General features: G+C 33.8%; 11 protein-coding genes and 1 non-coding gene across 12 annotated transcripts; 7 read left to right on the top strand and 5 right to left on the bottom strand. All coding sequences in view use genetic code 12, as the record gives it.

Moving 5' to 3' along the window:
• Nucleotides 1-273: 273 nt before the first annotated feature.
• CAALFM_C105750CA (uncharacterized protein) lies at nt 274-5,328 on the top strand (the record flags this gene model as incomplete). The annotated part of the gene is made up of 1 exon (XM_713404.2): nt 274-5,328. The coding sequence occupies one exon, from the start codon at nt 274-276 to the stop codon at nt 5,326-5,328; it is 5,055 nt and encodes a 1,684-aa protein (XP_718497.2).
• Nucleotides 5,329-5,542: 214 nt separating this feature from the next.
• On the top strand, nt 5,543-6,685 carry CAALFM_C105740CA (uncharacterized protein; the record flags this gene model as incomplete). The annotated part of the gene is made up of 1 exon (XM_713406.2): nt 5,543-6,685. The coding sequence occupies one exon, from the start codon at nt 5,543-5,545 to the stop codon at nt 6,683-6,685; it is 1,143 nt and encodes a 380-aa protein (XP_718499.2).
• A 287-nt stretch (nt 6,686-6,972) lies between these two features.
• On the bottom strand, nt 6,973-8,510 carry CAALFM_C105720WA (60S ribosomal protein uL30; the record flags this gene model as incomplete). Its single annotated transcript, XM_019475109.1, has 3 exons — nt 6,973-7,599; nt 7,824-7,914; nt 8,503-8,510. The coding sequence occupies 3 exons, from the start codon at nt 8,508-8,510 to the stop codon at nt 6,973-6,975; spliced, it is 726 nt and encodes a 241-aa protein (XP_019330654.1).
• CAALFM_C105730WA lies at nt 7,682-7,763 on the bottom strand. Its single transcript, XR_002086358.1, has one exon. It is a non-coding gene; the product is annotated as an uncharacterized ncRNA (small nucleolar RNA).
• Nucleotides 8,511-9,496: 986 nt separating the features above from the next.
• On the top strand, nt 9,497-11,170 carry UGA4 (Uga4p; the record flags this gene model as incomplete). The annotated part of the gene is made up of 1 exon (XM_713407.1): nt 9,497-11,170. One exon carries the CDS (start codon nt 9,497-9,499, stop codon nt 11,168-11,170), a length of 1,674 nt encoding a protein of 557 aa, XP_718500.1.
• A 438-nt stretch (nt 11,171-11,608) lies between these two features.
• On the bottom strand, nt 11,609-12,100 carry AUT7 (ubiquitin-like protein; the record flags this gene model as incomplete). The annotated part of the gene is made up of 2 exons (XM_019475108.1): nt 11,609-11,982; nt 12,067-12,100. The coding sequence occupies 2 exons, from the start codon at nt 12,098-12,100 to the stop codon at nt 11,609-11,611; spliced, it is 408 nt and encodes a 135-aa protein (XP_019330653.1).
• Nucleotides 12,101-12,692: 592 nt separating this feature from the next.
• On the top strand, nt 12,693-13,439 carry CAALFM_C105690CA (uncharacterized protein; the record flags this gene model as incomplete). The annotated part of the gene is made up of 1 exon (XM_713409.1): nt 12,693-13,439. One exon carries the CDS (start codon nt 12,693-12,695, stop codon nt 13,437-13,439), a length of 747 nt encoding a protein of 248 aa, XP_718502.1.
• A 278-nt stretch (nt 13,440-13,717) lies between these two features.
• Nucleotides 13,718-14,149, top strand: RIM1 (Rim1p; the record flags this gene model as incomplete). Its single annotated transcript, XM_713411.1, has 1 exon — nt 13,718-14,149. One exon carries the CDS (start codon nt 13,718-13,720, stop codon nt 14,147-14,149), a length of 432 nt encoding a protein of 143 aa, XP_718504.1.
• Nucleotides 14,150-14,246: 97 nt separating this feature from the next.
• On the bottom strand, nt 14,247-15,500 carry CAALFM_C105670WA (putative aminopeptidase; the record flags this gene model as incomplete). Its single annotated transcript, XM_713412.1, has 1 exon — nt 14,247-15,500. The coding sequence occupies one exon, from the start codon at nt 15,498-15,500 to the stop codon at nt 14,247-14,249; it is 1,254 nt and encodes a 417-aa protein (XP_718505.1).
• A 582-nt stretch (nt 15,501-16,082) lies between these two features.
• CAALFM_C105660CA (uncharacterized protein) lies at nt 16,083-20,363 on the top strand (the record flags this gene model as incomplete). The annotated part of the gene is made up of 1 exon (XM_713413.2): nt 16,083-20,363. The coding sequence occupies one exon, from the start codon at nt 16,083-16,085 to the stop codon at nt 20,361-20,363; it is 4,281 nt and encodes a 1,426-aa protein (XP_718506.2).
• A 52-nt stretch (nt 20,364-20,415) lies between these two features.
• CAALFM_C105650WA (putative uridine kinase) lies at nt 20,416-21,174 on the bottom strand (the record flags this gene model as incomplete). Its single annotated transcript, XM_713415.1, has 1 exon — nt 20,416-21,174. The coding sequence occupies one exon, from the start codon at nt 21,172-21,174 to the stop codon at nt 20,416-20,418; it is 759 nt and encodes a 252-aa protein (XP_718508.1).
• A 151-nt stretch (nt 21,175-21,325) lies between these two features.
• On the top strand, nt 21,326-22,525 carry FAL1 (ATP-dependent RNA helicase; the record flags this gene model as incomplete). Its single annotated transcript, XM_713416.1, has 1 exon — nt 21,326-22,525. The coding sequence occupies one exon, from the start codon at nt 21,326-21,328 to the stop codon at nt 22,523-22,525; it is 1,200 nt and encodes a 399-aa protein (XP_718509.1).
• Nucleotides 22,526-22,656: the final 131 nt, after the last annotated feature.

The following is a 22,656-nucleotide window of genomic DNA, read 5'->3' as shown; positions in this document are numbered from 1 at the left end:
ATGAGATGTATATCCTTGCGTCATAAATGTAAAGCAAAACAAATATATATAACTAGATAAAGTGCTGATATCTGGATATCTCTCAACTCTCACACCCACACATGAAATATATGAAAAAAAAAAATTGTACTCAAAGCACATTGAGAGGACAATTTCTGAACAACCTATTTCCTTCTTTTATTGTCTTTTTCTTCTTCTTTTTTTATAAATATTCACATTATATACTTTAAAGCAAAGTATATATACATAATTTTTTGTCAAAACTCATGGATCATGTCTTATCACTCTGATGACCATAGTCACAATCATAGCCATAGTGTCAACAATGAACAAACAGAAACCATCTACAATCCCAAGGCCAAGTTCCCTAAAACCTCAAGATTCTTTAATAACTCGTCCTTGCCTGATTTGAAAACTTTTGAAGTTATTAGGCAAAACAAAAAGATCTTATTCAATGGTCAACTGACAAATTTCAATTATTCACCATTTAATTTGCCTCAGCAAAAACTCAAAGCTAGTATACCTTTGGATTATAGAAATTTGCCTAGCAAGATTTTAACACTGCCTGCTAGCGACTCTGTTTCTTCGAAAAACGAAGTCCCATGTTTCTCTTTAACACCAGAGCAGACAAAAGACCCCATAGCATTCATTGAGAGTGTAATGGACGTTGGTAAAGAATATGGTGCTGTGAAAGTAAAACTACCTCAAGACGATGTTGAGTTATTTCAAACCACAAATCAAATAAACTCCGACTTGTTTTGGTTTCAAACGAATAAATTACTAAATAATCCTCCTGAAGATGAAGTATACATGCGATTGAAGTTTCATCATGATTTGCTCGAATTTCTTCAAAGTGAGGACCTGGTAAAATATGAAGACCAAGAAAACAAAAGAGGTAGTAATGCTTCTGCTTCTTCTGCTTCTCAGCAAACCAATAAAATGCCCATGATTGATAAACGTCCATTAGATTTGTACAAATTATTTCAATCAGTGATGATCCGTGGTGGGTTCGTCGAGGTGATAAACAAAAAACTTTGGGCTCAAATTGGTAGAGAACTAGGTTATAAAGGGAAAATTATGACAAGTTTGAGTAGTTCCTTAAAGTCCTCGTATCAAAAAATTCTTTATCCGTATGAATTATATCTTCGAGAGAAACAGTCTATTTTAGAAGCAAAAGAGGAAGAACTAAAACATGTACAAGTGAAAAAGGAAAATAAAATCGATTTTTTGGTTAATCATGATGACTCTAACGAGGATTCACAAAAGAATTTGAATGGGAAAAGGGGGTTAGATGAAGATTTTTCAACCAACAAAAGGATTAAAACTGAGGGTTACACTGCACCGTTAATTATAGGTTCAGCTAAAGATTTTAGAAGATCGGTCAAATCAAAACTAAGAAAAGGATATCTTTTAAATTCCCCATTATCAATCGATGTTAAACAACCCAATGTCTTTACCATAAAACAAGATGAGAAAAAACGAAGGAGACAAAATGAAAAAGTGGACATTAGTATACTGCCTCAAACACAGTTGGATTCTGCAATTCGCTACATAGCAAATAGTCAAGATGATTCGAGAGTTAAAGCGGCACCCAAAATAGCTTCTATTTATACATTGCGACAATTCATGGAAAAGGATATAAAATTCCAAGAGTTTTTGGTTCAGAACAACCTGATCCAGTTTAACAACGTCAATGTTACCGATCGGAACTTGATATCTCATCAATGTCTAGAGAAATTATATTGGGAATATATTAGTAGTAGCAAGGGATCAAATTTGTTGAATTTCGGTTTAGAATTGGAAATGGGGAAAGATATTCCGAATTACATAAATGGATCTGGGTTTGTGAAAATGGGTGATGATTTGATAAATTACAAAAATTATTTAAATAGTGAACATTTGAATTTGTCTCATGCTAAACTGGGCCCTCATAACTCGTCAAACTCGATTAAAACTGGTAATTCTACAGTAAACCAGTTTGTCCAATTTGATCTGCAAAGATTCAATGATGATCAATATATTAAAAAATTATTCAAGTCAGCATTGCATCCATGGAATTTACATAACTTACCAATTTTGCCAAACGCTTTGTTGGGTGCTCTAGATAAAACTGATGTTAACGATTATGATTTAAATGAATCAAGAATAAATATTGGGATGACTTTTTCTACGGAAAATTGGACTTGTGAAGATCATTTCACTAATTTAATCAATTTCCAGTTTTTTGGAGCAGTCAAAAAATGGTATTTCATCCCAGAACTGGAATTTGAAAAATTTGAAAGATTACTTGAAAACATACAGATGAAAGACCAACTGAGATCAAATATAAATAATAAAAAACAGGTGGATATTGATAAAGTAATGAATCTTTTGAAAAAACTGGATGAAGATGTGGATTATGAAGTTGTTTTGAAAACGTTAGATAATCTAATTAATGTTGACAAAGATGTACGATTAAATATTGGAAATGAAGGATTTGCCAACTTTATTGGCGAGGGTGCAAAATTCAATTACAATCAAGAATTTATGATTACGCCAGAATTACTCGATCGTTTTGGTATTAGATATACTACAACGATACAGGAACCAGGAGAATGCATTATAAAATTCCCCAAAACATTCTCTTCGACAATATCATTCGGGTTTAATTTGAGTGAAGAAGTCAATCTAGCAACAAAAAGTTGGCTAAATTATGCATTGGAGAGTGAAAAGTGGTTAGCAAAACAGAATATCATACCTGGATTTCTGACATTTAAATTACTTGTAAACCTTGCATTGATGTATGAAGGAGGTACTAACTTACTATTTGATTCAGATATATTCTATAAAGCAGCATCAATGTATGATCAATTGTATCAAGAGGAGATCAATCTTAGAAATGAAGTAAGAAAGTTTAGAATTAAAGAAGTGGTAGTCGACGACACAGTTGATATGTTGTCAGATGATTTCTTTGCTAACCTTTATCCATCCAGAATAGTGGTGACAGATCCAAAATCCAAGAAGTCAATAATTATATCAATGCAAAAGTTCATACAATGTCAACAACAAGAACAAGAAGAACAACAAAATTCTATTAAACAGTTTCAACTAGAACTACAGTTGTGTTATTCTGATGAGAAACTAAGGTATTTTTCAAGAGTATTGAATGGTTATTCTGTTGATTTTGAATCTTGGGTTACTAATTATGAACAATTGATGAGAGAGAATTCGGATATTTTATTGAAAACATATAAAGGAATACTAAGCGATGGTGAGAAAATTTACTCATCAATTGTCTCATCAGCTGTTAAACAACAAGATATTGATCAAGAAAAGTTTAAAAAGTTCAAAGATCAAGTAGAAAATTTGCGGTCTTTTATTGATAATTCAAATGCTTTCGTTGAAAAATGTCAGAATTTATTGTCTATAAAGCATCAACAAAGGATTAGAAACGGTAATGATGTTTTCCGTGAAAAATTTTATTCTTATACTGACTTGTTGAAATTGGTTGACAGTATACCGCAATTAAACTTTATGTGTTCTGAAATTGAACAAATCTTAGAATTTAAAAACGAAATTGAGAATTTTGACAAGGCTAGTAGGTTATTATTGTCCAAGAAAAACAAATCTATTCAAGAATTTGATGACTTAATCAGTTTGGGAGAAAGTTTTGGTCTTGATATTCCATCATTAAATTTCATCATTCGAATCAGAGATCGGTTGAAATGGTTGCGAACTTATTCTTTGATTGAAAAAGGAGTAGATCCTTATGGAGACAAGAATGAAGTGTTTTCAATCGTGGATTTGCGCAAATTTTTGGACCAGGGGATTTCTGTATTATCCACAGACGATTTGCCAATGATTAAAGAAGTGGAAGCCATATTAAATGCAAGTAATGCCTTTGACCATGAGGTATCAAAATTTTTAAAATACAATTATGTACAGGAGTTGGACTTGAATCGATTAGGTGATATTGCAAAAAGATTTAGTACTGAAAAGTTGTTTATTTCTATGAATAATTACCTTGAGTTATCTAAATTACATATTAATATTAAGTTGATTGAGCAATTCAAAGAATTGGAGTCAGCTTCGTATCCTGAACTCAAACAGTTGCATAATTCTGTGTTGGAAAGCGGTTTAAAGTTTGAAAGTGAAGTCTTATCTAAAAAGTTGGCATCAGTTGAATCATGGATTGACTCGAGTTGGAATAAACTCTGTACAACTAAAGTTATTACTACACTAAATAAAAGAATTGATGTTGATCACTTAAACTCAAAATTGACTATCAATGCAAAACTAGTGGAAAAATTGTTGCATTTGCTTTATAAATCTGAGTTTAGTTTATCCGAGGACGACAAATATGAAGAATCTTCTTCGTACTTGGCAATTAAACTGGATCAGGCTGATGCTTTACAGGAAGATGACGAGATTACCCCCCAATATTATTGTGTATGCAGAGAATATGAGTATGGTACCATGGTTGAATGTGACAAGTGTAATGAATGGTATCATGTTCAGTGTGTTAAAGATGTTTCAAATCCAGATGCTGATAAATATATTTGTCCAACGTGTCTCGTGATAAGCATGTCAAGTAATTACAATCAATTTTTGCAAGACCAAATTACTCTTGGTGAATTAAAAGAAATCTATGCGCACGGTGAATTATTAAATGCTCAGTCAATTAATGAAATGATTATTATGAAGGACTTGATTGATGAATTAACCAAACATCATATAGGGTTACAAGACCAAATAGCACGAGTCGTTTTACAGAGTGATATTACCACTAAACTAGACTGTTTAAGATTCATATTGCGCAAATTGTATGGCAACGGTGTGCTATTAAATGACATTTGGGATCATGTTTTGAATTTGATTAGGGAATATGAAAAGATTCTTGAAGATGCTAAAAAGTTGAGCAGTGAAATCAAACCGATTGAGAATGTTCCTACCACGGATAATGTTGAACAAGTGACTCAAAAGGATGAACCGGCGTTATTGTCAAGCAATAAAGAGCCTACTAGCAATCAAGAAAAAAGCAATTCAGATACAGTTGAAAAATTAGTTGAGACAAGGGCTGGTACTGCTCTTGATACTGAGATACCAGCTGGAGGTCTACAAATTGCTGAAAAGAATGTGGCACCTGAAGAAGCGTCTAATAATTCGGAGAAGGCTCAAATTCTGGCACAACAGTCAGTTGCCCCACAAGTTACAAATATTACTGTTGACAAAATCTCTAATAAAACTGAGGATAATAGAGATGCTGTAAAACAGACTGAACTAGAACATTCAGAAAACCTTTCGACTTCTCAAACTGAACTGACCCAAGCAATAACTGTTGAGAAATAAATAGCATAAAGCAATCAACTTCTGTCCATAGAATTCGTACAACTCAATACATAAAATACACACAAACAAACGCGCTTTGATCAAATGTCTTTTTTTTTTTTTCTTCACGAGAAACAAAACTTACAATTTTCTTTGTTTTGCTTTTCGTTAAATTTTCAACTTATTTTACAACTTGATCTTAATAGATGCACCTATTCCAAGCGATCTTCCATTCATGATAGCAACTCAACAAAATATAATAGATAAGTTAATTGATATATGTTGGAAACGAGTAAGAGGAACTTCTGACTTTATATTTTTATCCCAGATCCGACCTATTATCAATGAAATTCAAGATATATTGCAGAAAGATTCACTATTTAATGAACGAGAAAATGAAATAATCAAACAATTTATACAAAGTGATCCTATGAAGAAACTTCAAAAGCAGGAGCTCAAAAAGTTTATAGACCGATCTGTTGAGTTTGGGAATTTTGAAATATTTTTGTTCAATAGACATAAACTAACGTCATATGAAATTAAACGACGAATTGAACAAAATAGCTTACTGAATGATTCTATGACAAATACTAAAATACCAAGACTCTTGCCTAATCGTGAGTATAAGTACAAAGTTTGGGATGAGTTGAGACAAAAAGACGATTATATCAAAGAAAAAACACAGGCCCTAGAATCGAAAGACTTGAAGTATTCGCTGCTATTGTCTCAAATTGATGAACAATTGCTTGCAGTAAAGACCCTCAAGGGTGAAAATCTTACACTTAAAAAGCATATACAAGAGCTTGAATCACAACTATCGAGGCAACCACCAGTGAACAAATCAAATGCTGTTTATCATTTGCAATTGAAAGAACGCGATTTGACTATCAAAAAATTGGACCAAGTTGGTAAAGAGTATAAAAAACGTATACATCAGTTGGAGCAGCAACAACTCGAAACAAGCAAGGCTATGAATAAACTTAAACAAAGCATACTTGAGCAGGATAAGCTAGTGGGAAGACTAAAGGAAAAGTTGATCAACAAGACGAATGATGATACATCTAACCTAAAGAAGTTTGTAACTAGTTTGCCTATAATAAAGCAATGGTACATTTTGCTTAAATACAAAATGGATAATAAAAGCACCAAGATGTTTGCTTTGAATATAATGTTGCTAGTTTTAACTGCTTGGTTATTTGGAATGGTTGTACAAATGACCTATCGCACAGGAATATTGTTGTTCTCTACATCACCCAGTCCAGCAACCTATGTTTACGATAGCTATGGGAAAAATAGACTAAACTATAGACTTGGGTTTGATGTATGGCGAAATATTCCTTGGCTTGAAAAACTAATATATCATTATCTCGAGTGGTAAATAAATAAATAGCAACTCAAATTATTAGAGACACATAATGAAAAATAAATATAAAAATAATGATTGTAAATCCCATTAATAAACTAAATACATCAAAAAAAACTAGTGCAGTACAAAAAGAAATGAATAAAAAAATAAAAAGGTTCATAGAAAGATAAATTAAAATTTATTAATCAATTATACACATTGAGAAAATATTATTCTCTTAACTTTGAATCTTCTTAGGAAAAAAAAAGGGTGTGAGGTGTAGTAGGTAGATAAGGTAAGTTTGAAATGATACATTAAACTTAGTTCATTTGTTTGACCAAAGCGTTAATGAATTGTTCTCTGTTACCGGTGTCACCACCTTGGATAAAGTGTTGGAATTTTCTGGCTCTGAAACCACCGTTTGGATTGGATAATTTGAATGGCCACAAGAAGTTGCTGACTTGTTTGAAGTTTGGACCAACAGTGTAAATTTCGTGAATCAAATCTTCAATAGACAAGATGTTGAATTTACCCAAGTTGGCTTCAATGATGGCATTGTCGGACAAAGCAATTCTTTGCTTGTTGACCTTACCGAAACCTCTCTTGTAAACTAATTGTCTGATGGTAGACAAAGATGGGTAACCGTAAGCAACGTATGGTTCAGCCAATTTGATCAATTCAGAGGTGGCTTTAGTCAATCTGACAAAAACACCAGCATTGATTTGGGTCAATCTTAATAATTGCAAGACCTTTCTTGGCTTTGGTGGAATCTTGTTAATACCCTTGATTCTGACAACGAAAACCAATTTTGGTTGAGCATCAACGTAGTAAGAGTTAGAAGCTTTAGCATCTCTCTTGGCTTTGATGACAGATCTTTCAGCTTCAGTGTATTCCTTTTGGTAAGCAGCAGCTCTGTCAAAGATAACCTTTCTCTTTTCTTTGTTGGCCTATAAAGATTTAATAGTTAGTAAACTTGATTTTTCAGAAAAAAGTCATCCAACAAACACTCATATTATAGCTAAAATATTTTCTCAGTCCCGAAAGATGGTTAACTGAAAGACAACATTGCATAAATGCTAGCCATAGTCAATGGTATGGTTTCATCTTCAAAAATAAAAAGTTATGAGCGTTGTGATGTCTGGGAAAAAAATTTAAATGGAAATGTACATACAGCTTTTCTGACCTTCTTGGCAGCAGCTCTTTCTTCAGCAGTTTTTTGTTGAGCTTTTTCTTTCTTTTGTAAAGTTTCTGGTTTCAAAGTGCTACGAAGGAATGTTAGTATTTTGTTGCTGTATTACAAACAGCCTAGTTTTGCAAAACGTAAAGTACGTGTGCCTCTCCTTTAAGAAATAATGAATATTATTGAATGTTGTATACATCGGAAAGATTATATACATGAACATAGAACTGAACTGCCAAGTTCATTCTATTTCACATTCAACAGTGGCAATATTCACAAATTACTCAGAAGAAAACAGATGTATCAGGCATTGGCTAAAACGAAGATAGTAAAAAGGCTGCAAGATAATCTGATTTTCCCTTGGTAAAATCAATTTAATCAAAGTCAAAACATTTAATAATAAAAAATAACTAGTCCAAGCGGTTTGACAATGACAATACCTCACAGTTACTGTGAGAAAATACCTCTCACAAGGTATTAGGTGAAAAAACATTACATGATTTTGTAAAAACAAAATGCAGGTAAAGTTCACCACCCTGGATATAGACTATTCTAAACCAGGGATTTTAACTAATCTCGTATCTTTTGTTTTCCGTATCAACGTCTTAGCAATCCCATTGAACTTGGTGTTCGTTTTGGTTACTAGACAATATGGAAGTCGATGACATACGTAGCCATTTTTGGAACTTGTTGGTTGATTACTAGAGGAAAAGAGAACAAGGTCAAGTGAAAAATTTTTGTTCGTTTCAGTTTTCTTTTGTAAGATTCAGTTGTGCGATGGTCTCAAGAGAAAAAATGCTAGTCGTGTGGAAAGCTCAAATTAAAAAAAATAGTATTAGGGCTATAGCCCTAGATTTTAAATCGAGTATGGTAGCGCTGGTTCAGCAAAAACAAAACTAATCTTTAATAGACTTCGGTTTACTAGCTTGTTGTTAAATCGGTGACCCGAAAGCAGATCTTGTAGAGCAGAAGTCATATTTCCATTCGTCTCAATGAGAATTTACAATTTCGAGTCGATAATTTTGATTTTAAATGCTCATATCACTTTACATCTGATCATCGGTATTTGAAATGGGTGTCTAACTTCTTATCTTGGAAATACTAGTATAAATTGCCGTGCCTTATAATTGTTCTCTTATCTCATTAAGCTATCTGTGGGGTCTAAAAAAAAATCTCTAGATATGATTGATTGACACCGCAGGAATGATTGCTATTGGTTGGGTGTAATGACAATAAGCATGCACGACTACTTATCGTTGAATCTCTTTATAGTTATGAACAGTTATCTGAAGCTTACAACGATATACAGATACGATAGAGGTACCAAAAAAGCATACCTACATCTTGGTGGGTTTCTTTTCATTTTTCCGTAGAACGTAATTGATTAACTGATAAGGATTAAATTATTTCGCATCTGCGTCTTTCGCTCCTAATAAAACTGTTTGAAGGGTACTGCTGGACCTTCCTATTTTGTTAAGAGAATTTGTTTCTTGTGAAGTTGACTTAATCTATTCAGCCACATTGCTGATTTTTGTTGATATCGAGTAATTATAGATAGCTTTTGAAACATATCTAAGTTGTATAAATTGCAACCCAAGGAAGATGTATCTGAAATTTTCCAGTTTTCCCATCCCAAATTTGTTTATTCAAATATAATCGTACAAATGCTGAAGATTCATACTGTTCTTTCTCAAGAGGAGTTGGTTGAACAAGTGAAATCCCACAAAGAATACTACAACAACACACAGAATGTGGAAGGGAGAAGGATAGATCCCAACCTTGCTTCCAATGACGTGGAAATGTTGGGTCAATTAGGTTATAAACAAGAATTGAAACGTCATTTTTCAACCTTTCAATGTTTTGGAGTGGCATTCTCCATCATGGGATTATTGCCAAGTATAGCTTCTATTTTTTCCCAAGGTATAGTTGCTGGTCCAGCTGGTTTTCTCTGGGGGTGGGTTATTTCTTCGTTATTGATTCTTACTATCGGGGTGGCTATGTCTATTTCGGGTTCTTCTATTTCCACTAGTGGTGGTTTATATTATTGGACAAACTATTATGCTCCTCCAAGAGTCAAGACTGTACTTTCATATTTAATTGGTAACACAAATTCCATTGCTCTTGTAGGTAGTTTCTGTTCTGTGGTGTATGGTTTTGCAATTCAAGTTTATGCAATTGTCGTTATTGCTCGAGATGGAGATTTTGAAGTTACTCAAGCTAAATTATACGGAGTGTTTGTGGCCTGTGTCATTGCAGAAGTAGCAGTAACTTGTTTGTCAAGTAAAAACTGTGCACATTTACAAACTGTTTCCGTTGTCTGCAATGTTTTCATTATCATCGTGTATATTCTTGCTATGCTTGTTGGTTCCAGAGGTAAATTCAAACCTGCCTCTTATGTCTTTGGTGAATTTGAGAATTTATCGGATTGGCCAATTGGTTGGACTCAAATTTCCGCTGCCTGGCTTCCAGCAATTTGGACAATTGGTGCCTTTGACAGTGTTATCCATCAATCTGAAGAAGTACACAATGCCGGTAGAGTCATTCCAATTGGTATATTGGGATCGATTAGTGCTTGTGGTACATTGGGAACAATCATAATTATTGTCACCTTGTTTTGTATACAAACAGATGACATTGAAGGACATATTCTTGGATCAAAGTTTGGCCAACCAATGGCACAGATCATTTACGATGTTTTGGGTAAAAAGTGGGCATTGTTCTTTATGACATTTATGCTGATCTGTCAGTTCCTTATGGGTTCATCTATCCTTACTGCAATTTCTCGTCAAATCTGGGCATTTAGTCGTGACAATGGGTTGCCCTTCAGTTTCTGGATCAAGCGTGTTAATAAAAATTTGTCCACTCCTATTAATGCCGTTATTTTTGGTGGTATTTGCTCAGTCATCATGGGTTTGCTTGTTTTGATCGGTACTGTTGCTGCAAACGCATTGTTTTCTCTTTACATTGCTGGAAACTATTTGGCATGGTCTACACCAACTCTCCTCAGGTTGACAAGCGGACGCAAACTTTTTGTTCCAGGAAAGTTCTATTTGGGTAAGGTATTCTCACCTTTGATTGAATGGATCTCTGTGATCTTTGGATTTTATACTATTGTCATGGTTATGCTCCCAGCTTCTAGTCACGTCGACAAGGATACCATGAACTACACATGTGTCATTACACCAGCTGTTATAATACTTTCTTACATCTACTATATGCTCTATCTGAGAAAACATTATCATGGTCCATGTAAAACTATTGATGTTGAAGACGAATGTGAAATCCTTGATGGCATTGAACATCAACATATAGATGCAGAGTTGAGTGAAAAGTCTTGAATTGTTTCTCAAGACAAGTTCACTTCGTGGGACCATACTACATAGATTACATACTTTAAAGTAAATAAAATAGATGCTATAAATTTGTTTAAAAATAGAATATGAAATTCAACTTTACATTTACCTATACCAAAATGATTGTAAAAAAAAAAGACGACAAATAAAAAGGGAAACAAGAGGGTAAAAGAAAACACACAGATACACATCCAGAATACTTCATAAGATTATAAATGAGATTCAACCAAACACATCAACGCATTAGTCCAGCACAATTGCGTGAGATTTGAAAAACAAAAGTAGGTAGGCAGCTTTTCTGTATTCCCGCCAATGGTTATTGACATAACACTATAATCCTCAGATACTCTTCATAACAATGCAAACTAAATCAATACCTTCAAAGTGCCATGTGAAGAAAACTCTTAGGGTTTGGTATCTCCTTTAAACATAATCAGGGATATCACTGAAATCTAATGATGAAATGTCAATTGCTAGTTTCTCGCCAAAAGTATTCTCTCCAGAGTATAAAACGTATAAGAAACCATCTTCGTCCTTGTGTTCTTCGTAGATTGTACTGATTAATGCAGCGGTTGGGGGTAATATGTCATTGACAAAGATGAAAATGGCTTTTTCGCTTGGTAACTTGATTCTTTTTCTAATAACGTAAACAAATTGACCAACAGTCAAATCCACTGGCACTAAATATTTACGTTTATCAATTTCGGGGATATCGGAATTCTCAACCTTTTCACAGATGACTGGTACTCTATCCTTGAACCTCTGAGCAATTCTGGCTGCCTCGGCTTGTCTCTTTTCTATTAAAGAATAACACCCACGAAAATGTTAGTATATGATGATCGGAAGAAGATTCAGAGGACTAAAAATCATGTAATACATACCAAAAGGATGCTCGTCTTTGAATTGTGATCTCATTATGAGTGATGTTTCTAAGTTCTGTTAGTATTATTTCCATATTATTTTTGTGGTCGATGGTCAATTAAAGATTGAGTGGCAATTATCTACAAACACGGGGTAAGTAGTAACAGACGCTAGCCACACTAATCATTGAGACCTTGGTAATAATAAAAAGGGTGATTTTCCCTCTGTATGATCATACATACTATTATGTCAGATGAATCGATGGGGATGTATATATAGATGAATGATAATAGTTTGATTAATATAACAAAATACAAAATAAATAAATAAAAAAAAAGGTTTAGTAGTTATAGTGAGTTTGTTATTTTTTTTTTGTAGATAAGAAAAAGGGGGTGGGTGTTTTCAAACGTGTGATGTGTGATGTAAGCGGAGACATAGAAGAGAGTAAGTGTGTGTCATAGTAATAATAATTAAACCCACACACACTAAGAAGAATTACTAATATTGTAAGACACACAAACAAAATAAAAATGAGTGATTAAAAAACTCTCTGTCATATATCTTATCAGTGGTAGTGTATTTGGGGTTAAAACCTGTTTTACCTGATTTAGTATAGTTTGTTTTTAATATACCACAGTTCCAACAGATGGTTACCGCTTCAGAGTTAAATCAGTTGAATGTATGGAATGACAAGATCGAAGAAAGCACTTCTTGTCCGGAAAGCTATATTCCCGACTCCATCAGTTGGATGTTTGGTCTGTCAAAAATTTGCAACACAAACAATCTGTCGCCAACAACAAACCTTAGAAATAAACGACTACATTATCTATTTAAAAATCACGGAAGTACTTCCAAAGATCAAGCACTAAATGAGAAAAAGAATTCTAGTAGTAACGGTCTGGTCAAAGAAGGAGCAGACTCGTCGATTGATTATCCAACAACACAATTAAACACACATGAATTAACCAGTAAGTTAGAATTGGAGTTAGTAGAATCATCCTTTTTAGAATATGGAATAAACAAGGTAACAACAAGGGAATCTTCACATCAAGGTAAGGAGCGTGATTGCCTGTTTGATAGTAAAACTTGTGATATAAATTGTTTGAATTCGATTTCAATAGGGAATAGTTTGCCTAGTGAAGCAGAGGGGAGTCTGTTTTTGCAATCCACTAGAGATATCGAGCTGGAAAATTTCACAGCAGCCCCACATCAAGAGTTTAATACACAAATGGGACACTCTCCAGAGAATATGCTGATTCACAGTAATCCTCGGAAACACAGACGTGATAATAACAATATGGTGTACAATTGTCCTAAACCTGTTAAAAGATTCAAATCCAAATCTCAATGTGACTTGGTATTTCCAAACTTGAATTTTCGAAACTCTGGTTAGGATATACCTTCTTTCCTCACCCATCAACACACCATTTGCAACTATTACATATTAAATAGAAGAAAAGGTCGTGGGTATATGACCGAAACGATTGATAACTTGCATACGCGTTTCATAATACTGGAGGAGCGTTTGTGCAAGCCCACACGCATACATTTTAAAATTGTCTGACACAGGACAGGAAAAAAAAAACCACAACAAAAACAAAAAGTTAACAAGCCATTGATAGTGAAGTATATATTTCATTACATTTGGATAATCAATTAAAAATAATAATAATGTTAAGATCATTTACTCGTTCATTTACTTCCACAGCTGTTAAGCGTGACTTTGCCAAAGCTCAATTGTTTGGTAGAGTTGGAAATGTTGACTTTAGAGAATCTGAAAGTGGTACCAAATATGTTACTTATAGTGTTGCTGTGAACCGTTACGACAGAGAGTCGAACGGTAATATTCCTACTTGGTACAGAGTTGTTGCATTTGATCCAGTTCAAATTGAACGTTTGGAAAAGCTCTTGAAAGTTGGTAGCCTTGTTCATGTTGATGCAGCTTTGCGTCAGAGACGTCATGAAGATCCAGAAACTCACAAAGTCACAAGTGATATTTCATTGATTCAAACAGGTTTCGATATTGCTAGTTATAGAAAGAAAACAGAAGGTGAAGGTGAAGGTGAAGGTGAAGGTGAAAGCAGCTCTCACCAAGAAGAGTAGACGACTTTTTTTGTTTCCTTTTATTCTTTGGAGATTTCAAGAAGAATAAAATGTAGTAAACACAAATGCGCTGTATATCTAAACTATGTTTTTTTTTTTAATAAAGATTTCTAGCTAAACTTAATTCGTATGCGTAAGCAACGGTTAATTTGACATGCTCTTTGATATGAGCCCAATCCAATCTGTCGATTGTATCCATGGTAGAATGGATGTACTTGTTGCTATATTTCATTTCACTTTCAATTAAGAATGAAGATGGATACCCATTCTCCAATGCACTTGCATGGTCGGAACAAGCATATCCACATTCAGACTCGTGATAAGGAATGGAGTTGTAGTTTGTGATTATTTGTTTCAAGAAATTGTTCAATTCAACACTAGTGTAATCTGCAATCAAACCGAAATGAGGCTCAATACCTTGGTCAATTGATCCTTGAGTGTATCCTGTCATATCTTGTTGTAACATCCCTACTACAACTTGGTTGCTTTCTGAATATCTAGTGAAAACATCAATCGAACCCAATAATCCACCTTCTTCCGCAGAATACCAATGGAACTCCAAAGTGTTGTATGGTTTGAAAGTGCCATCTTTATACGAAGCAATCAAAAGACGTAATGACTCTAAAATTGTAACTGTTCCTGATCCATCGTCGTCAGCACCTGGTGCTTTCATTAAATTTGGCAAAATTAAGTTGGCGGAATCTTGATGGGCACCAACAACAACTTTATCAGTCACTTTTCCAGGAATGGAGACAATAATGGAAAACTGTTTCCATCCTTTGTGTTCAACCTTAGATATTGTTACAGTATCTTTAACTGGCGCAATGATATCTGAGATTTGTTGATATAACCATTCAGCACTTTCAGCACCATAATCTGATTTATAATATCTGGTGTAAAAGGAGGTAAACTTGCTCAATTTTTCTTGCATAAACTCAACGTTTATGGATTGGAAAATACTCAATACCTTTTTTTCATATTGAGGGTGTTTCGGGTAGTTGTATACTGGGATTTTCTTCTTTAAAGTTGTAATTTGTTTAGATCCCATTAATTGGAATTTCCGCCAAAGTGAAGGAGGAGCTGGTTTCAAAGTTAAACCTTGTTCAATTGCGCTTTCAATAGGTATTTGATTAGTGACATCGATAAAATTAATCTTGTTTCTTTTCAACTTTAATTTCTCGTTCTCCGAAACAATTCTATAGTTTTCTGGACCTAATTTGATTAATCTATCGCTGTTCCGATACCCATCATTGGTAAAAAATGAAACTGCATTTGTTGTCCATTCGGGGAAATCCAAAGGAAAAGCATTGGTCAAACATACAGTAAAACCTAATATAACCGTAATCCTCATATCTGATGTATACTTTTATTGATTATGTAGTAAGTCTAAGTATGACTGGAAAAGGCGTGGTAATGTAAGTTGCTATAATAGTTGAGCTTTTTTTCGAAAGATAAGTAGAGCGAGTGTGGGACAAGAGGATTTCTAAAATGTCGTCCACTCACACAACAATAGAACAAAACAAAATGGCAACACTTGATGCAAATTGAAAGATCTCGTTGCATCTTTAACTTTCTTGAGTTTTACTTGATACAAACTATTCACTTTAATCTTTGATACCGGTTTTCAAAAAAAAAGAATATATTTTCTGAATAGTCCTATCATGAGTCTGACATTAACGATGCTGATATCAATACTCTAGAAAAGAAGGTCGTGTGCAGATGAGAATCTTTTTCTGGATCTCATTCAAAAATTCATCGAATATTTTTCTTGATGTTTTTTTTTCTCAATTCACTTTCTCATCCATTCTTGCTTTAAGTAAAGTTTTTTTTTTTTGTTGTTGTTCTTGTTGTTGTCACATCTGTATAAAGCCATTACGAGTCTACAACTTTTTCAACACAAGACATTGACCAATCAATCAATCTATTTTTTTAAATGGTCGTACAAGTTCCACAGGCTTTATCCTCAGGCACTTCTGCAAGTTCGTCTAGTTCAAAGTACATTTCGCCAACTTTGAAGCTACAAGATGACGTTGTTGTTGATTCACCACAATTTCATCAAGATAAATCAACTGGCTCTTCTCGAGGACAATTATCTAGAAGATTTGTTCAACCAGTCGGTTTAGAGACCAAGGAATCCAATTATAAGATCAATGTTCCCGACTTTGCAAATCTACCACCTTTGCAATTAGGTTCCAAATTCATTTCTGATTTGAATAAAATTGATTCCAGTATTCCACATGATATATTTTATTCAGAAACAGTAAGTAAAAGTGAATCAGGGTTGGATAACTACTATTTTGATTATGAAAATGGTTTAAAAGACTTTTCACGTTTTGAGAAAGTTCAGCAATTGGATTTGCCAGATAGATTTTTTGAAGAATATAATTCCACTGAATGCATTACCAAAATAGGGTTATTCCCTGAAATAGAACGAACGTGGATAGCAATAGATAATAAATTGGTGTTGTGGAATTACAAGCTCCCTCGTTCATCATTCAATGAGGCATCTCAATTTTTAACAATTGATCAAATTAGGCATACAATTTTGACTGTGAAATTGGTTAAACCGAAAAAAGGTGTTTTCACAAATGAAGTAAATTATTTGCTTTTAGTTTCTACTACAGTGGATATCCACATCTACATTGTAAAATACGATGAGTCAATGAACAATTTAGAAATATTCAACCCTGATTTATCTGTCTCCACTCAAGGTTTAGCCGTTGATAATTTCACAGTAAATTCAAAAACAAATGACATCTATTTCAGTGGTGAAAGCGATGGAATTAATATTTGGAGATTAGACTATTCCAACAAGTCTAGTTTCATTAAAAACAAGTGTGATAAAGTTTGTTTAACAAAAGGAGGGTTTTCAAGTGTTATTCCAAATAAATTGTCTGGGTTTGGGTTTTCTTCTGGACCTTCGTCGACAACTGAAAATTCTTCTTCCAGCATTCCAGAATCTATAGTTCTGTTGGAAGTTGATTCAGACAGGGATATTTTATACTCCCTTTCGAACAAATCTGTCATTCGAGTTTATAAACTTCATCCAAAGCAAGAGCATTTAACAGAGGGAAGTACATTGACACCAAGTGTGATTTTCAAGTCAGCCTCGACTGTATTTGTCGATGCAAGTAATTTCAAGGTATTTGAAAGATTCAAGATTATCAGCATTCACAAAATATCTCCTGAAGAATCAAGTTCAATTCAATTAATTGCTGTTACCAGTAATGGTTGTAGAATTTTACTCAAGTTGGGATCTACTTCCACATTTTCGTCATTACTTACTTCATCGTTCAGTGCTGCCAACGCTTTGAAGTTAAACCTTGTGAACATAAAGTTCCCTCCGACTAGAGAGGTTCCTAAGATTAATGCTGAGCTAGACACATTTTCCAGAGACCGACAATACATGTCTCAACTAATTGCTAATCAGCAAAAATCGCAATTGCTCAAGAACACCAAGATTTCGAAAATCATTAGTCCAGGTGTATTTCTTTGTGTTAAGAAAACAAAGAGATCTGACAAATTATTTGTTGCTACAGCAAATTACGGTTATTTAAAGAAAAATAACAAATTGGTTGAAGATGCAGAATTTATGAATTATGTTAGCAATGAAGATTCTCCTTACACTTATATTCAAGATATCGTACAGCTTACACCATCCATGAATGCCACAAACACTCCCAACGGCTATGCGAATATTGCCGCTAGTCAATACACAAAACTGCCTTTGAAGTTTGCTGTATTGACTAATTTTGGTATTGTAATATACCAATTCAGAACAGCTGACCAAATATTGAAATCCTTGAAAGACGAAGTCATTGAGAACTTTTTAGAAGAAAATGGTTATGAGGAAACTTGCTCGTCATTGTTATATTTAGCATGTTCTTATGGACAATACAGTACTAGTGATATGTACAAACGAAAGGCTCAAATTTTGTTTTCCACTTGTGGCAATGGCGCAAGATTCAATGACTCGTCACAGCAGCCTCTGCTGTCTTTGATTCCACACCACCAGATGAATATCAGCTCATACGCACATCCAACTGTGGACCAAGTTGTGCTAAGCGATAGGTTTTATGGTACTTGTTTGTTGATTTCAAGACTTTTCCGTGATTTCTGGAATAAAAAAGTGTTTAGTCCATTGAGCAGTATAAAAATAACACCATCTGGGGATGTTGAAGTGGCAAGTATTAAAGAGGGGAAGCTACTCATTCAGGGATTGAATATAGATAAGAAGAAAGTTGAGTTTTTCATTGGATCTGTGATTGTGTTGATTGATTTTTTTTCCGAAAATGGAACTAATATTCCAGGGTTGAGTGCTCCGAGTTACAGTTCTGATCCAAATCAATTTGAAAGTGAAATTTGTTTACGTGCTGAACACATTGCCTTTACTTCAATTATTAAATCGTTGAATTCTATGAAAGAAGCACTTTCTTTTTTGATGGTTTTAATTGAAGAAATCCAAATCAACCAAACAAACTTTAAAGAAATTTTTGAGTTCTTGTCTTTATCTAATCAAGTAAATCTTTTGACTGTTAAGTTCAAGGATTTATTACTTCCTAATCGTGATGTCAAAAATTTGGTCAAAGATTTATTATCTTCAATTATCAACAAAAATATTTTGACAGGTGGTTCTATCGATTTAATCGCATCCTCATTGCAGACTAGATGTGGTTCATTTTGCTCTACCAATGATGTTTTCATCTTTAAGGCAATTGAGAATTTGACCAAAGCTAAAAATATTGGATTCAGGGATACCGATTTGAAGAACAAATGTTTAAAGAATGCTGTATTATTGTTTGAAGAAGCATATGAATCTTTGACATTAGAGAACATTGAAAATTCAATAAACATCATGTTAGATCTTGAATTCTATGCCGGAGCTGTTGGTATGTTATTGAATATTGCGCAAAAAGTAGGCAATAATGTGAAAGTTCCGAGCCTCACTTTTAATCAGGATGATGATAGTGCTCCATTAAAGAGGGATATTGCTGAGATTGAAAAAAAGAAGAAAAGCTTGTATGATTTAATTTTTAATATTCTTATCAAAATGGACATGAAGGCTTTGAAGATTAGTGATACCAACAACCAACTTTTGATTAATGAGTTCTTGGAGATAAGGGATACTACTTATGATACTTGTTTTGCTTCAAACGATAAGAATTTCCAATACACTTTCTATGACTGGTTCATCCAACAAGGAGTAAGTGAGCGTTTGTTAGACATTAACACTCCTTTCATATTACCATATTTAGAAGAGAAGTCCGAAAACAACTTGGCTCTAAGTGATCTACTTTGGTTATATCATGCCAAGAGGGAAAACTATTTTGATGCAGCTAAAATCTTATATGCTTTGTCTATTTCGCAGTTTAATCTTGAGTTAAACCAACGTATTGAATATCTTTCACGAGCCAATGGATTTTGCAACTGTGTTTGTCCTCCTAACTTGAGACAAAAAATGATCCAGCTTTCATCAGTTATTCAAGAATTATTTGAAGTGGCCAATGTTCAGTTAGATATTTTATCCAGAATAAAAGGTGATTCTAGAATATCTGAAGAGAATAAGAATATTGCCACTGAGGCTTTGAACTACAAAATTTTGTCAATAAGTGATCTTTTTAACAACTACACTGACACCCTTGGTTATTATGATCTTTCTTTACTTATTTTTAAAGTTTCTGATTACAAGAACACTGACGATATATTGAAAAGATGGGAATTATTTTTTGAAAAGATATTTCACGAGTTTAATCTGGAGAGTAAGAACAAAAACGAACCATTTTATGTGTTATTGAATGAGCAGTTCACTGCATGTGGCTCAAAATTATCCTCCAATGATTTGGTTTTCCCGATTGACGAGTTAATAAAGATTGCTAGTAAGTATCTTCAAGAAGCCTTTGACGAAAATTCTGCCTCTCAAAAACCACCTAAGGGTTTTCTTGTGGAAATGTTTGTCAGGACTGGTGTTAGTTATGAGAGGCTTTATTATGTTATCAAATCATTAATTGAGCATAATACTTTTGAAGTTTACCCTGGTTTTACCAATGACTTGAAAACCAATGAAATAGTCTACTTGATTAAAAATTGGTATTCACAAGATAAAAAGTTGAGAGAATTAGTTTCTGCGGAACAGATTGCTAACTCAGTTAACAACTACAGTGTTGAAAATGATCCAATTAACGAAATTATACGTAATGGTGATTTTGTATTGTAATTATAAATATATATATACTACTTCGGCGTTTTTTTGTTCTAGTTTTTTGGATTTAGTTTAATTCGTAAAATTTGTTCTTTTGAACATCAAATCGTTCCTTTTGGAAGTTCCCAATTTCGTTTGGACGCAAAATATTCTCCGGGAATTGTGTTGTGTCGTTTGTCAAATGCTTGTCATTGAGATATAACATAATACCATCTATGATTAATCTAACTGCATTAGGTTCAGCACCACGAGGTAAGATTACATCTGCAAATTCCTTTGTGGGGAAAATGAAATCACTCATTTCTGATCTGGCTCCTAATAAATAAGCATTGATAACACCTTCCAATGAGTCTGTTTGGTTTTGTAAAACGTCTCTTCTAATCCATCTGATTAATCTTGTATCTGAATCACTATCGATAAACGCTTTAATATGTGCTATGTTTCTAATTTCTTTATCATACAAAGCATACAAACCATGCACGAGTAATATTTTTTGAGGCTCGTTACTTGGTGTATCTAAATTATTTAAAAGGAAGGTTTTCAACTTATCAAATTGAAATCTCGAAGGTTTGAGACGTGGTAATTTATCGTTACTTTTATTAATTGAGATTGCTGCAGACTTATTGCTAACAAATTGGCTAGAATCAATCGACGACTTGCCATCAACAGTATAATCATTCATATCGATAATCTGTACGTCAACGTGACACTCGGGAACTATGGCCAGAAGCTCTTCTTTTAGAGACAATGCAGTGGTTTTCTTACCAGATGCATGACCCCCACCCAATAAAACTATAATTGATCTATTCACAGTATTTGATGCCATTTTGATGGTGATGAATGATGTGATGTGATGCTCATCTGATTGGGAGTTTCAACAAAAAAAAGTTACACTTGAAAAAAAAAAAAATAGCATTATAAATAGAAGCTTTCCTATCTTATAGAACAAAACAAAAAACACTATCTTCTAATTAATAATGGATGATTTTGATAGAGATTTAGATAATGAGTTGGAATTTAGTCATAAATCAACGAAAGGAATAAAGGTTCATCGCACTTTTGAAAGTATGAATTTGAAACCTGATCTTTTGAAAGGAATATATGCCTATGGATTTGAAACACCATCTGCTATTCAATCTAGGGCTATTATGCAGATCATCAGTGGTAGAGACACAATAGCACAGGCACAATCTGGAACTGGGAAAACTGCTACTTTTTCTATTGGTATGCTTGAGGTTATAGATACTAAATCAAAAGAGTGTCAAGCACTTATCTTGTCTCCTACTAGAGAGTTGGCAATTCAAATACAAAATGTGGTCAAGCATTTAGGAGATTATATGAACATCCACACCCATGCCTGTATTGGTGGGAAAAATGTCGGTGAGGATGTTAAGAAATTGCAGCAAGGGCAACAAATAGTTAGTGGGACACCAGGTAGAGTGATTGATGTGATAAAAAGAAGAAATCTACAAACTAGAAATATCAAGGTTCTTATTTTAGATGAAGCTGATGAACTTTTTACAAAAGGGTTTAAAGAACAGATCTACGAAATCTACAAACATTTACCACCTTCGGTTCAAGTAGTAGTTGTTAGTGCCACTTTGCCACGTGAAGTATTGGAGATGACAAGTAAGTTTACCACTGATCCAGTGAAAATCTTGGTGAAGAGGGATGAGATTTCGCTTCTGGGAATCAAACAATATTATGTTCAATGTGAACGTGAAGATTGGAAGTTTGATACACTATGTGATTTGTATGACAACCTTACAATAACTCAAGCAGTGATATTTTGTAATACCAAATTGAAGGTGAATTGGCTTGCTGATCAAATGAAAAAGCAAAACTTTACTGTTGTGGCAATGCATGGTGATATGAAACAAGATGAACGAGATTCAATTATGAACGATTTTAGAAGGGGGAATTCAAGAGTATTAATATCCACAGATGTTTGGGCAAGAGGTATTGATGTCCAACAAGTCTCGTTGGTAATAAATTATGATTTGCCCACCGATAAGGAAAACTATATTCATAGAATTGGACGATCAGGTAGATTTGGTAGAAAGGGAACAGCTATAAACTTGATAACTAAAGATGATGTGGTCACTTTAAAAGAATTTGAGAAATATTATTCAACGAAAATTAAGGAAATGCCAATGAATATTAATGATATAATGTAAAAAAGTATAAAGAGTTTGAATAAAGATCAGGTTTTATTTATTAGACGAGAGATTTGGGGGCCATAAATTCGTCTAACAAAAAAATAAATAGAATAAAATAAAATGTATAGTGGTAGTAGATTAAGAAGAAG

Source organism: Candida albicans, chromosome 1, assembly GCF_000182965.3.
Source record: "Candida albicans SC5314 chromosome 1, complete sequence".
Taxonomy (NCBI): Eukaryota; Fungi; Ascomycota; class Pichiomycetes; order Serinales; family Debaryomycetaceae; genus Candida; species Candida albicans.
This window is presented reverse-complemented; position numbering and strand designations above follow the sequence as displayed.